General features: G+C 49.1%; 1 protein-coding gene across 6 annotated transcripts in view; it reads right to left on the bottom strand.

The window, feature by feature from the left end:
- SYK (spleen associated tyrosine kinase) overlaps nucleotides 1–15,607 on the bottom strand; it is an 89,647-nt gene that overhangs the window by 44,783 nt on the left and 29,257 nt on the right. For all 6 annotated transcript variants that reach the window (XM_019631457.1, XM_019631452.1, XM_019631454.1 and 3 more), the window contains 2 exons: nucleotides 6,740–7,192; nucleotides 4,411–4,571 (listed from right to left, as the gene is read on the bottom strand). In XM_019631457.1, the coding sequence (XP_019487002.1) occupies nucleotides 4,411–4,571; nucleotides 6,740–7,153 (575 nt within the window). In that variant the 5' untranslated portion in view covers nucleotides 7,154–7,192. The remainder of the gene's footprint in view (nucleotides 1–4,410; nucleotides 4,572–6,739; nucleotides 7,193–15,607) is intronic.

Raw genomic sequence — 15,607 nt, 5'->3', positions numbered from 1 at the left:
TCATGATGTATTTTTTCTGTTTTTTGTTGCAAAAATGCATCATGACTTTCCCGACAACCCAATAAAAGGTGCTATCAAGATGTGTCCGGCATTTAAGTAAAAAAGTATATATATTTTCTAAATTTTGTATGTTTGTAGTATTTACCAGCTTTAAAAATTGTAATTTATTGTGATTTTTTTCTTATTCTAAAAATGTATTTTGTATCTAATTTTGTATGTTTTTAAAAAGAGTTTCTCCAAATTGTATATGCTTTGTACCCCACCAATACTGGGTCCTTCCTCTGGGGGAGTGGACACATAATTTTTGGAAAATAAGCTTTGTTTCCCCTTTCTAACAAATTCATTCTTCGGTCATACCTGAGCTATGACTAATTTCTCAAAATGGCCCTCTGTGCCATCTGTCATACGAGACCTCAGAGAGCTGAAGGGACGCCCTCAACACAGCCTCAGTCCCAGAGGCAGAGCTCTGACCCCCACCCGCAGGACCTGGGCTGGGGTGTTCCTGTCCAGTGCTCACATCTGGCTGATCAGACCTCAGACAAGGACAGGTATCTTACTCATAATACCACAGACTGAGCACCTTAACCAACAGACATTTCTTTCTCACAGTTCTAAAAGCTGGAAGACCCAGATCAAGGTGCTTGTAGATTCGGTGTCTGGTAAAGCCCTGCTTCCTGGCTCGTAGGTGGTCACCATCTGGCTTTGGGCTCTCAGGGCCTTGCCCGCAGTCTCCTCCTCTTCTTATGAGGGCGCTGATCCCATCATTGGCCCCACCCTCATGACCCCATCTGACCCTAATCCCTTCCCAAAGGCCCCATCTCCAAACACCATTGCATTGGGGGTTAGAGCTCCGACCTGTGGATTTTGGGGGGTGACACAGACATTCAGTCCACAGTACCAGGTGATGAATAGCCATCTCTAGAAATGCTGCAGGTGACTATGAGAGGGTCTGTACACCCACACGGTCCATCTCCTCCACAAACAGCCTTTATACCTACTTTCTTTATTCTCCAAACATAGCACAAAGTCCCTGACATCTGCCTTCACAGAGTCACTCCCTCAGTGGTCCCATTAAAGCTATGTGGCCAGGAGACAAGAGGGGGGGAAGCTAACACTTCTCGTGGACACGCCCCAGGACCGTGTCTTCACGGGGAGTGAGTGGGGGCAGTGGTGGTGGACTCCCTGGACGTGGTGGCTCCTCTCAGCCCAGACACATCAGGACCCCGGGTTCCAGCCCTTATTTCCTACTTGCCTGACAGCCTTGGGCAAGCTCCCCTTGCCTGAATCCTCCTTGGCAAACCAAGGGATTTAGACCCCTTAGCAAGACGGCCCTCTGGCTCAGGTGTGCTGCCGCCACAAATGAATTTCACACTATAATTCACAAGGAGAGAAAACTGCATTGAAGTTGGCCAGCATCACCCAGACACAATCTGTAGTTTCTGGGGCACGTCTGCTGCGTTTAAAACTGCATTAGCGAAGATTTATAACCTAACATAGGTCCCATAGTTTTCGAAATATGCTACCTTTCCATCCGTGTTTTCTGTGGGCCACAAGAGGTCTACTACACTGAACCGTGGTATAAATCAGAGGTTCCAGAATGAACTCTTGTATTTCCACATCTGACTCTCTATGTCCTCCCCTCAATGAAAACTGCGAGCATTTGACGTCACCATGGGTGTCCCTTGGCCTTTACTTCTATGCTCATCAATGACTCAAATCAATTCGTATTTCCTAACCTTCTGCAACGTGCTTGACATTACGGCAATGTGTATGTGCATAAACGTATCTTGAATCAAGTTCATGGAGCTCAGCATTAAGTGTCACAAAAATTAAGTTCTGTTTCTGGATCTGAGAGCCTCCTAGGATTTCTAACGTCTGCAGATGTGGGAGGTCCTGGGTCAGGCAGGCCAGTCATGCAAGTCTCAGAAGGGGTCATGCAGGAAACACATACCCTGAAGCACAGCTGGGGTGAGGGGAGCTGACAGGGAATGAGAAGCAAGCAGCTGGTGGCTGACTGGAGCCAAGCTGCGTCCAGAAAGAGTTGGGAGTGGGAACTTCAATCCGCAGCAGGGAAAATCAAGGGGCCAGATGAGCTTGGACAAGGCACCGTAAACACTGGGACGACGAGAGAGTTGGCAGGAGGTCCATCCCCCAATTTCAGCACCCCAACATGGCCTTCCACACCCAGAAATCCTACCTTCCTCCTTGCTGCAGTGTGTGGAGGGGACACGGGGAGGCCACCATTCCCCACAATAAGAGTGTGTCTGCACAGAAGAGAAACAGAGCACACTCTGACCACGTCAGGGGGCACAGGCTGGCACACAGAACACAGTGAGGCAGCAGGGCTGTGTGCCAGCACCCACGTCCATCCTTTGTCCAGCAAGCATTAAATGCAGTCCCGTGCTCAGGCGTGACAAGATGGGGGCCCAAAAACCATGGCAGAAAGATAAACACAGCACTTACGGTTCAAACATACACAAGTATGCAGTGCGAGTGTGCCCACTCAGAGCCTACCCACTGCCTCTTTTCTACACCCAGCCAGATGGGTCCCCTTGAACCTTAGTCGAATCCTCTTTAACACCCTCCCCAAAGTGGACAGACTGGCTTGCCCAAAGCAAGCTCTCCCATTACCACGGAGCCCTCCGAGCACTCTCCAACCTCAGGGCCCCTGCACATGCTGTTCCCGCGCTGGATGGTACTCACTGTTTTCAGGTCTCTGCTCAAATTTCTCCTTTGCAACAAGGCCCTTCCTCACCACCCACCATAAGACAGTGCCAGGTACTCTGACCCAGTACTATTCTACTCCCTTTCTTATGTGTACCAATATCCAATACAGTTTCCATGCAGACGCTCAGTATCTGCTTCTCCCACTGAGACGCAGACTCCACGAGGCAGATGCATGTGTGGCTCAAGCCGCCACTTCCAATGTCCAGAATGGTGCTGGCATTTGGTGTCTCAAACAACTACGGACGCCAGTAAATGTTGGTCCACTGATGCACTAGCCAATTTAAATGGTTGCAAAGTAGGCAGGAGACACATTCTTTAGGAAAGCCTGAAGGAGGCCTGAGAAGAATCAGTGGGGCAGAAACTGACAGCGGGCAGAGCCCCTGGGCTATCCCAGGGCAGGTGGCTGCTTGCAGCACCCCATCTAAGTGTGAAGCGGGCAGCTCTCCCTGACTGCAGCCATTCCTCAGTGGGCCTGAGAGCACGCATCTGAACCAGCAAGAAGGTGGAAGGCCTCAATCACTGTTTAGATTATGCAACTTGTGGCTGACCAAACACACCAGACACCATATATGCAGTCCTGTGACATTTGTGTTGGAAATTATTCCTAGGAAGATGGTAAAAGTCCAAACCTCAGGGGAAAATGAGCTGACGGGTGCCACACCGAGGAAAAAGTGTCTTCCCACCACGTGGTTTCTGCCGGTGGCCGTTACCGCATCCACTAAACCATTGTTCCCGTCATTGCTGGTGCCAACCCGCTGGTCTGTACTTGTTTTTAGTATCACTTTTTAAAATAAGAGTATGTGTTTTAGATAATTTCTCAAATAATAGGTATTATGGTAAAGTCTGAGGAAAATTCTTTAAATGGATACTTAGGGAAAAACATTTTATTTCCAGGAAAATTTTACAAAGTCTGCTTGCCTGATCACAGGGCTGCATTACCCTTCGTAAGTGTCCAGCTGAGAAGCTGCCCACTGAGGCACCCCGTTAGCATCTGTGGATGGTCACTGAGCAGTGACAAACAGGCAAGCGTGCCCTGCCGGCAGTGCCACTGTGTCGCGTGGCCAGAGTACCTCGGGAATAAGGCTAACACCTGCCCAAGACAGCTCCTTCCCTTCTCCAGAGCACGGACCCCAAACCAAGGTAGCCTGCATTTCCAGGACCGGAGTACGGAGGCTTACTGACCACCACAGATCACAACGAGCACCCCTCAGGCTGCTCACCTCGTCTCTGGGGTTAGAAGACTGAAGGGTACAAACCGGCCTGCGATCAGACGCCTGCACTACCTTTCACTGAGCTACATACACTCAGCAGATTTTCTGTAGCACCCGCCCTACTGGCACTATGTTCCAAGTAAAAAGAAAAGTAAAGTCTGAGATCTTGGGGAAAATGGGAATGAACAAACTGTGGTGTTTTTAGTTTAGATGGATAGCCACAGATATTGCTACATGTCCTATGTTTGCCATTAAAAGCAGACTGTGACTGAATAACATTAAATTATGTCCCTCAGGGCCCAAGAAGAATGTTCACATTCTTACGGCAGGCCACCATGCGTGTTGTCAGGTGATAGCGTGTGGCCCCTTCCCGTGGGGTCACATGGGTCCAGTAATGGAAAGCCTGAGTTACCCCTGGTTGTCCAAGCAGAACCTGGCAATATGGGGTGAGAGGAAAAGATACAATACTTACAAAAACTTTCCATTTGTCTTTGAGCCTATCAGGACAATTTGCTCAGATTCCACCCGAGAGATTTTTCCGTGGAACCAGGGCATTTTCTCATGGGCTGTGGTGGCGATCAGCTTCTCCAACTGAGGCTTCTGGCTGATAATGGCCTGTTCCAGAGCTTGACCCTGCCACAGTGGGGAGAGCAGAGCGACGACACTAAGTTAAATGAAAAATGACACAGAAATCACTTCCCATCTGTCCTAAGTCCAGACATTGCAAAGTGCAATCACATTTGTTTGTTCTCTTGTTCATATTCATTCATTCAATAAGATCTTATATATTATTTAAATACCTTTAAGGATGTAAATAACAAATTAAATTTTAAAATACTGAGATTATTGGCCTTTTAAAAGCTACATCAGCTTTAGAAACCGCCTGGTATAATCCATGAGGTTTAAAGAACATGCCTCCTGCCCTCTTCAGGTGTGTAGTTTACTAGAACTGATCGTTCTATATCAAACCTGATCATTTGTTAACAATTAAGAAGTCTTAAGATGTGTGTAACAAAGGAGACATAAGCTTTCTGTCTGCCTCTACAAGGCTGCACTCTGCACACTCACACACAGTGCTGCCTATAACTGGAGGCAACGTGATCACACCAAGTGCAGGAGGCAGACCTTGACAATGCAGAAATGACAATGTGAAAATAAAAATGGGAGAGGGGCTGAGAGCTGGGTGAATTCACTTCCTCTGAGTGGGAGAGAAATACACATTCTGCACAGTAGTAAATAGAGAACCAAAGTTTGATTATTTGCAGTTATAAAAAGAACGAGAAATAAAAAATATAAATATAACCAATCCAAACTAAGAATAGGAAGGCAGGAGGTTAGAAAGAAGGGAAGATGAGTATAGAAGTTTTGTCATACTTCACAGATGAAATGAAAAACCAAAGCAGCAATAAGTTACATACCAGAGATCTTTGAAACAAATCAAGTAGAGGCCAAAGTGAAAGGGTGGGGGACACTACTCAACCATGACAAAGAATGACCCGCGGACAGGTGAGGCCACACAGCGGACATGCAAATGCATTATGTTGAGTGAAAGAAGCCAGTCTGAAAAGGCTACATGCTGTGTGAGTTCATTTGTATAGCATTCTGGAAAAGACAAAACTACAGGACAGAAATCAGATGAGGGGCGCCAGGGGCTACGGTGGGGGCTGGCTCCAGGGTGCTTGATGGGTGACAGGACTGTTTCATATCTTGGTTGAGGTGAGGGCTACATTATGCTATGTGTTTGTTAAAATGCATAGAATTGCACACCTAAAAAGGATGGATGTTACAGTGTATAAATTACATCTGATTTATCTGTCTTTAGAGAGAGTTAAGAGGACAGTCTAAGACACATCCAATGAATGCTAATGAAAAATCCTGGGCACACAGTATTATTATCTGTCTGCAAGGCTGAATTTAGTACAGGACATATTAGAAGAGTAAAGACAGTCACTGCACATAATCCTCAAAAGCCTGTGCAGTCCTAACTCTGTATCAGACAACAAGCAGAAGGCAGGACGCACACATGCAGGAAGTGCAGGAGGGATGGCTGAGCACAGAGGGCCAAGCAGGAGACCATCCACCACCTCAGCCTGTGGCCTCCTGACATCAGGTGCTGTTGAGAGTGTGGAGGAATGTAACTTGTCATGGCCTCTGGGACTTTTCTGGATGACGACTTGTCAATACACACAAATTAAACCCACACGCCCTTCGCTGTCACAAACCCAACCTGTTCCGGGTTATCCCGCAGATGCTGCCTGAAAGCTCAGAAGGATGGGTATAGAGAGATGTCACTAGCAGCATTACTTGTCAATAGTGAAAGTTCACATCAACAGGTACTAAATAAATTACGGTGCATAGGAAGGAACAGGAGGCAGCCAGAAACAGGTTGGTGCAGCCATGTGTGTGCTGACACAGAAAGGTCTGCAGTAGATGTTAAGAAGCTATAAAATCAAATGCCAATCAGTGTGTCTGGTATGGCCCTCTTGGGTGAATAAAAAACAGAAGATGCCTGTGTTGCCTCTGAAACGGCCCAGCATGACTGGGTGACAGTGGCTTTCTGCGGTGAAGAAACCCACATCGCCGCCATGCAGGGACTGCCCTCTCAACTGTGAGACCATAAAAAGAGGCAAGGCTGCCTTCTTGGAGTGAGGCATTTTTTTTGTCCAAGTTGATGACTAAGGAGATGGCTGCTTATCTGAGGCACCACTGCCAGGCTCTGCACGGACTGGGAGGCTGTGTGGAATTCCAGCGCGAGAGCGCGCGCGAGAGCACGCGCGGCGGAGGGACCGGCCGGGGCACACCTGCAGGTTCCAGGTCTGCTTCACATACTCCCGGATGAGGTTCTCCTTCAGGTCTTCGAAGGGTCCGGTCTTGGGCTGCATCCCAGGCGGCCGGTTGAGGGGCTTCTTGAGGAGGCAGATGAGGCCATCCGACTCCTGGGAGTGGTACTGGCAGAGCTCGGCAGGGCCGGCGTGCGTCCTGCCGCCCGCGATGGCGTAGGTGCCGTTCAGCTCCCGCTCGATGGTGTAGTGGTGCGCCTTGCGCGCATATGCCACCGACAGGGCGAAGCCGCCCAGGTAATTGCGGCTTTGGCGCAGCAGGTAGAGCCCGTCGCTCATGCCGCCCTGGACCAGGTAGTCCTCGGCCTCCTCCCGGGTGATGTTGCCAAAGAAGAAGGGCAGGTGGTTGGCGCTGTCGGCCATGCCTGCGGCCATGCTTGTTTCCCCTCAAGGCCAAGGGCGCACGGTGTCCACCTGGCAAAACAAGGTGGCACATCAATCAGCACCCGAGCAGCAGAACAGATGTAAAATCGCTAACCTTCCAACCCTGGATAGAGGCCCTCCCTCAGGGGAAGCCCTTCCCTCCTGGGCCTTTGCGTATTGCTCTAACCAACGTGCTATCCACCCGTCTGCTCACATAATCGTTAGATTTTCAAACACACATTCCCAATATGGAGCCCCAAAACAGCACGAGACAAACGTGGCCACAGGAAGTTTACTTTTTTCTTTGGTAGAAACAGAGAATTCTAAGAGGCACACTGAAAAGAGAAGTCGTATTGAAAATAGGGCTTGGGAGCTGGTCCTGACAGCAGGTGCACCGGAGGGGCCCTGAGGCGCACACGCACACCGCTTTCTCCAGATGGAGACAGCTGGAAGGAACACTTGCTGTGCAGAGCTACGGGCACTGAAGATGTCACTGAATACTCCTCACCTGCAAATCAAGACTCTACTGTGTCATACGCTGTAGGGAGACACCAGGGAGCTGAAGTGCCAGGCATGGGTACACACCACTTAAAACTGTGATGGCGGTCACCATGGCTTGTACAGTTTGGGTCAGAGATGGGACCAACAAGCCGTTGCCATGAAACCTGAAGAATGACATCCTCCCAGAGCCCCCGGTCTTGGGCTGCACACTGTCCCCTCCCTGCCTCTTCCAGACCACTTCTGGATACCCACCATGCACCATTCCATATTGAAGAAATAGTACAGGTTCCACGTTTGATGAGGATACCTGTCACAGAGAAGATACTTCTTCACTAAACAGACACAGAAACTCAGACACAGACACACAGAGACACACACAGACACATATACACACACAGATACAGACATAGAAACACAGAGATACAGGCAAACAATTATGTGAAACAGCCTTTTCTCAACGTTACTTATCCTACAGGTGATTGTAATCATAAGCATGCCTACCCAATAGAGGCAGTAGGCTTTCTCTAGGCAACACTGACAAAGCAATAACACGTGAGCTTATAATTTGATGGTACAAATACTTTTCTTGCTTGCTTTTAACATTTGACTATCAATGATTAATTTTTCTTTGTCCAGTTCCTAAAAATTCACCTCTAAGTTTTTGTTTTGTTTTGTTTTCTAAGTACAGTCCACATTTATATTTAAGTCTAAGGACACTGTTAACAAAGAAGACATCTCTGGAGAGAAGATGAGTCAGTGTGTCTTCTGGAATCACTACCTCTCTTCTGTGTCTTTCTTCCTCTGGCTAATTCTTCTGGGACGCTTATGTGCAGGTTCAGCCCCAGCCCTCAACAGTGAGGCCCTAGTGCTCCTTTCTCACACTCTGCTCTGTTCTTGCAACAAGTTTTCTAGGGCCTCACCCACTCTGTGCTGTTAGCCCACCTGCACTTCCAACTCTCCTCCTCTGCAGTCCAGCGCTTCCCAAACTTCCACATGCATGCACATCACCTGAACTCTGAAAATACAGGGGCCTGCGGGCTGCAAGGCCAAATATCTTGGTGATGTTGCTACTGGTCCCTGACCACACCTGCGGCCAAGATCTCCATTGCCACCTGCCTGCCTTCCCCACCCAGGTGCTGCCCGGTCAGAATCTCAGAGTTCTTTGGGAGCCCTTGCTTTCTCTCAGGCTTGTTTTGCAAATGACTTAGGTGTAAGCTCCTGGCTCTCTGCATCCATTACCACCATCTGGGCTAACCACATTATCCCCAGCTGCTCATCTGTAAGCACTCTGGCTGCTGGTCCGCATCCCTTCCCTTCCTATTCCTTCTCCATCAGTGGTCCCCGCAGCATGTCACCACCTCTCCCGTTGCCATCCCTTCTTGTCTGTCAGCCTCACTCCTAGCAGGCCCCGTCCCCAGGCCACAGCTGCCCTCTCTGGTCCTGGTTCTCACTCTCTCTGCTTGGGGAGGGGGTTGGGGGTGCACGGTCTTAGAGACTTGCCTCAGACACATCCTTGCTGTTAGCTGTCCCTACTGTTCTAGATCCCTGACATAGCTGCCGCCTATCATAAGCCTCAACTAAAACCTTAAGTCTTCAATAACAATAGTTTAAGTGCTAACAAATACTTTTTAATTTATATAAATCTTAACACGATTAGTTGTTAAATTCATCGGTTTGTTTCTAACATTTACATTGGTGCTGGCCTCTCCTGTGAGTTCCACACCGAAGCGAACTGACATGAAGTGGACATGCTGTGACGATGCAGCCTGCCAGGGCTTGTCCTCCAGGCACATGCGGGTGCTCCGGTATGGCTCTAAGGGGACGCTGCAGACTCAGCTCCAAGCAGGGGACACTTCTGGCTTCCCTTAAGGCAGAAGGTCTGGCTGAGCTGGGTGTCAGCAGCCCAGGGCCCAAGGTGTGACTTCCTGTGTTGGAGGTGACGCCCGGTGCATTGTTGTTGTTGGTGGTGGTTTTGACAGTAGGGATGGTTTACTGCAAGGACAACTCTGGTCCATCCTTGAAGTATTTAATTTGGGGGATGAACAACTTCTGTGATGCCTCATTGGTTCCCACCGGTGCCCATCCAGGGCCTTCTCCCACCCTCCAACCTCCTTTCTACAACAACACAAGCCATGGTGATGGGGACTGTCACCATTCTAGCCACTGTCCATAGGAATCTGTCACCACACTACTGTTTTCAGCCCTGTTTTTCAGATATTAGTTCTCGCTCACTATGGAAAATCCCGAGTTTTGCTTTTGCGTTCAGCCTTAGTTGGGACACAGCTGTCATGGCAACAGCTCCTGTCACTGTTGGGGCAGGAACAGACAGAGGCATCCACTGTGCACTTTCCTCCACATGCCCACTGACTCAGCCACCCACCCTGGAACTCACAGGCACTGCTTAAATCTGCCTTTTCCTTGGACCCCCGGGCAAGTCAGAAGTTCAAACTCTAACACCCACCAGAAAAATTTTTTCTTCAAGTCCCTACAACTTGCTACCTTTTTTTTTTGGTCTGTTTCAGGGGTCGGCAAACTTTTGAGATGGAAGAGCTGCCAGGAGTCAGCAAACTGTGGCTCGCAAGTTTGGGTACGTACATGTGGCTCTGAAGTAAAATTGAAAATGAAAACAAAACTATCATAGTTTCATTTATAAAAATTTTAAAGAATATTATTCACATAATGTGATTATGTGAAAACATATTTATGGCTCTCGAATAATTTTTAAATTGTTGTGAGGGACAGGATTGGCTCTTCCAGGGGTCGGCAAACTTTAGAGACGGAAAATACCGAAAGAGCTACATGTGGCTCGCGAGCCACAGTTTGCCGACCCCTGGTGTATTTCAATATTACCAATTATTTTTTTCCATGTGTGAAACAACTTTGTTCAAAAGCTTAAAACTGAGAAACAAAAGAGGCCTTGGGCCCCAGGGACCAGACCCCTTCCCTCCTCCCAAACTGCCAATACCTCAGCTGGTGCACATCCGCACAGGTAGCTTTTCAGGGATGTGAGGCTTCAGGTTATTGTCAGGTGAGCTCCTCAAAGCACCGCACTTTCACTTGCTCATTTGGGGCCATTTTATGACATAGGAGGCTACATGTGCATTTCGTGATAAAAAAAGTTTTGTGACATGAAATAATGTTTTGTGATCCCTGTTTCATTTTTCTCCATACGTGACAGCCCTTAACACACTGTAACTTATGTTGAACTTGATGCTCGGCTCGGTTCCCCTACCAGGGAGAGGAGGAGCGAAGAGGATGCTTTTGTTCGCTGCCTTGTTTCGCTCCTGGAATAGTCCTGCACGTGGCGGGTTGTCAAAAATATTTGTTGAGTAATAGGTAAGATTAAGTGAAAGCCAATTTCAAAATAAGGGGTACAGAGCAATCCAGTTTTGTTTTTTAAAAGGTTTATACACACATATGTAATAATACACACACTGAGGTGAGAAAGAAGGCAAGTCTGAAAGGACGGTGGGTAGCGTGGAAGGACCATGGGTGCTTTTACTGACTTCTGTATTCACTGTCCAGACCTCTGTACCACCCCTCTGCCTCTTCCACCCCCTGTCCTCCGCCTGGCCTTTACTCCCATGCTCCATGAATCTCTTCTTCCCAGTGTCACCAACGTCTAAGTGGCCAAACCCAAGGTCACCCATCTGGCCCTATCTCTGATCTCCAGGCAGCACGTGACGCAGCCCAGAGCCACCAGTTCAGTGGGTCAATCTCTCACCTTTGTGCCCCCTCTCCCCTCCAGGGCTTCTTTCTTGTCTTACTCTGCAACCCATGCTGGGTGTCAGCCCCGTCTTGTCCTTCTATATGGCCCCACTACCAACAAAATGCCCAGGAGCATTTTTACATTCACCTCTCTCTCCACGGTGCGCCTGGCCCGCATGCTGCTTGCCTGACGTCCCCACCTGATTGAAACTCATTCTTCACATGCCTAGAATGGGGCTTTCAAGGGCTCACGCACGCTCCTCCCTGTGCCTCTCCTACCTCAGGAAATGACACCAACCATAACCAGTAGCTTGGGATGAGACCCTAGAGCGTTTCAGGGTTCCTCCCTCTCACTCATCGCGCATGTCTAACACTGAGTCAGCAAAGACGTGTCTTTTACCCAATGCGTCCATCCCATACTTGGATGGGTTCCCTTAGGAAGCGTGAACTCCGTGCAGGACTGTGCTCCACTGGGGCCAGGCCACCGAGCAGGAGGCTCGACAAGCTGGTCTCCAGGGATCTCTCATCAGCTTTTCTCTAAAACATCCCAAACCATGGCTTCTGTCTCCCCGGACACCACCCTCGTGGAAGCTGTACCACCTCTCACTCACATCGATGGGAGTTTTCTCCAGTCTTCGTCCATCGGCCCTCCTCGTGGTCCATTCCCTACAAAGCTAGCAGCGTGAGGCTGGCAAGCCATCTCCTGTCCCCACTGCATCCCAAACCCTCTTTGAGCCCTACTTCCCTGCATGGTTTGGCCTGAGCCCCTTCCTCATCTTGCCTATTCATGCCCACGCTCACCACGTCCAGCCAAACCATGCTCCCTCCTGTCCTAACGTGTGGGGACCTTTCCTGTCCCAGGCCCCACACACACCCCTGGTTGGTTTCTCCTCCTCAGGCCTGTGGTCTCAGTTTGTGTCACCTCAAAGAGGTGTAAGCTGATGACCATGTCTCAGATGGCTTCATGCCCCTGTTTATCTTTATCCCACCAAAGGGTCTATTTCCTTCATGGTGTTCAATACAAACCTGCCCTTCTGGTCCTAAAATGTAAGCTCCAATGTCTGGAAGTGTTGACCTGCACCCTCAACGCTTAGGGGCTTCCCAAGTGCTCACAAAATACCTATTCAGGGAATACACGCAGACCTCTCCTGTTCAGAGTTTTTGCAGGTACACTGCTGCTGTACTGCAAACTCTCAATGTGCAGGAGCTGCTGTGCCAGGTGGAGAGCATGGTTCCAGAGTCAGAGAACTGGGGACATTCACCCAGCCCCTCTAGATTCCCAGCCTCAAGGAAGCACGGTGCCCGCATGGGGCTCACCTCCTCCTAAGCGACCTGTTGCACTCCGGAATGGATGAGCCTGGTAGAAAGGGCATTCTCAGCCAGTGCCCTGCCTTTGCTCCTCCAGCCCCACTGCCATCTGCCTACAGGGTGCACAGGACTTTCTGCATCCCCAGACAATGTTCAGATGCCAGCTCCCAGCTCTGTTCCAGACTCACACCCCCCACATGATTCCAGGGCACTCACTCTTCTGGTCACTGCTCCATGCAGCTCCATTTTGCCCAAGACTCTCTTGAAAGGACAGCAGCTTTGATTCTGCTGCTGCCAAGATCTAGACACACATGGGCACAGCCCCGCCTGGATCTGTGCTCTGTGGTCCACAAATGCAGCCGGGTGGCCTCAGCCCCCAGTATCCACGCACGGCTTCTGCTAATGAAAAGCTGCCCTTTTTACATGCAGCCTCTATTTACACACTAAGATGGCTGTATCACCCCCTCACACTCCTTTTGTTGATTTCACCCATTTCCATGTCACCTTTCATTTTGTTAACTCCGTGTTTCTTAACTTTACCACTCATGACAGTTGGTCTGGATCATTCTTTGTTGTCTTTTATCGGCAGTTTAGCAGCATCCCTTGCCTTCATCCACTAAGGCCAGTAGCACCCCCGTCCCCCAATTGTAGCAATCCCAAACCACCTCCAGACAGTGGCAAATGTTCCCTTGGGGCAACATTATCTTGATTGGAAACCACTGTGTTAGCTGTTTTGGCCTGCCCACAAATCTGATGTGTGTGTTCCATCGCGCTAGTGTCTTCACCAATAAATTAGATATACTATTATGGCCTTATCTAATTCATTAACATAATCACTCTGAGCAAACCACACGGAGGGTTGCAAAAGGAGGAGCCCCCAGAGACAGCTGAGCTGGGGGGCACAGCAGAGGTGGAGCTGAAAGGGCTGGTGTTCCGTCCAAGGATGTGCGACCTGTTAGTGCCACAGTTCTGCATCTGTGCAGGGGATGACGGAAGTACCAAAGTTGCCAGAATTAATTGCAGTCATGATGGAGAGTGTGGAGGGGTGCCCATGGCAATGGATAGAAAAGAGAAGGATATGGTCATGGTGGGATACTGAAGAAAAAGGCACGGACAGCTGCACTTCATAGGAGAAGATGTGTGTGTGTGTCTCCAACTGTGTGCACACACACACCCCAAGACAGACACACTGCACCCACACAGGATGATGGAAGCTTGAACCAAACCAGAGACAATACCTTCTTACCTCAAAATCCTGCTTAGTGCCAGTCAGGTGTCTGCCTACACACAATACACTCTGAGGGGTTACATCTAGAAAAGAGCCTATGTTTCCTCTGGGCTCTTATTCTGCATGTGTGTCCCCACACACACACACACTACACAGGGCCCCACCAGCAGCCCTCCCAGAGCCAGCAAAGATGAATTCTTGTGACCCCCTCATATCCAACTAGCTTCCTCATGTCCTCCAAATTTTTCTTAAGCTAGCCCGTGTCCTTGCACTTTTTGACATATTATAACTACCCCCCCCACCCCCAACTACACTTTCATGGTCCACCTCCCCAGCTCCCGGATGAAGACTGCTTGCAAGACCTTTGCTCTTTAAGATACATTGAGCTTAAGAAATATCACTTAGAAAAAATATTTAACTTAGAAAAAATAACTACTTATGTGTAGTTCTATCATATCAGACAGAAATTTCAAAGATTAAGAGGAATAGGCCACACTTGCCATCATCATAAATACAATGTTTCGTATAACATTCGAGATAATTTTAAAATATGTTTCTGTGGCAGCCTGAGTGAAAGATTAAGTCCAGATGCTTACAGTGGGCTAGCAGCTGAAAAAGCTCTCTGCAACCCATGACTCCAGTGGAAGGAAACTTCATCCCCTGCAGAGGGACAGCCAGAGTGCAGTCAACGTGATGAAGTCAACATGCTCACCCCACTCCTTATCCCGGCTCAGATTTATTACCTTCTAAAGCCATCACAATAGACATTCCATTAGGGTCAGTATGTTTGCCATTTTGTTCCCTTCTGTCCAGAACACAGGCTCCCCTAAGAACGGGTCTCCACCCTGCAACCTTTGGTGGAGAGTTAGAATGCACACGTGGCAGGCAGCCTCCAAGACTCTTCTGACACTCCACAGATTCCCTGCCTCTTGGTATCCACACCCTTTTGCAGCCCCTCCTGCACTGACTGGAGGCTGGCTGCACAGTGACAGCATGGGATGCATAAGGCTAGCCCACAGAAGCCCATATAGCTCCCCCTGGTCCCTGGATTTTTAACCTGAGGAGAAGCCAGGGGCCCTGTTGTGAAGACTCAAGCAGCTCTTTTGGGAGCTGAGGTCTCCAGCCCACAGCCAGCATGAACCTGCCAGTCACAGGAGGGAGCCACCTGGGAAGATAGTCCTCCAGCCCCAGTTGAGCCTTCAGATGCTGCAACACATTTGACTGCAGTCTCATGGGAAAACCTGAGCTGAGCCGGGCGATCTCAAGTTCTGGTCCCTCTTAAATTATAAGTAATACATGAATATTTTTGTTTTAAGCCACTAAGTTTAGGGTAATCTGTTACATCACAATGGATAACTAATAAAGAATGTGGAATAGGGTCAAGTGAAAGAAGCAATGGTGCTTAATAAATATGAATGATTTGTTGAGAAACAAGGCCCCAGGATCTGGGGAGGGAGGGAGAGTGGGAGGGTGAGAGGGAGTAGCCAGACTCTGGGCTTGGGCAGAGTCAGAATAAAACTTTCTGGTATGAGGAGGGACGAGGAGATAAACTGTCAGGAAGGAGGGAGTTGACCACATAAGCCAGTGTGCACTTCTAGAAGCTGCCACCTCCCTCTATCTTCCTTCATCTCCACCTCTACCTGTGGAAGATGGTCAGAGGCACTGGCCCCGAAACCATACAAGGGCAACACTATCTGAGCCCGGGAACTAGGACCAGAGGC

This window comes from Hipposideros armiger, unplaced genomic scaffold (assembly GCF_001890085.2).
Source record: "Hipposideros armiger isolate ML-2016 unplaced genomic scaffold, ASM189008v1 scaffold_1000, whole genome shotgun sequence".
Lineage (NCBI taxonomy): Eukaryota > Metazoa > Chordata > Mammalia > Chiroptera > Hipposideridae > Hipposideros > Hipposideros armiger.
The sequence above is the reverse complement of the archived record's forward strand: the minus strand, read 5'-3'. Positions and strand labels throughout refer to the sequence as shown.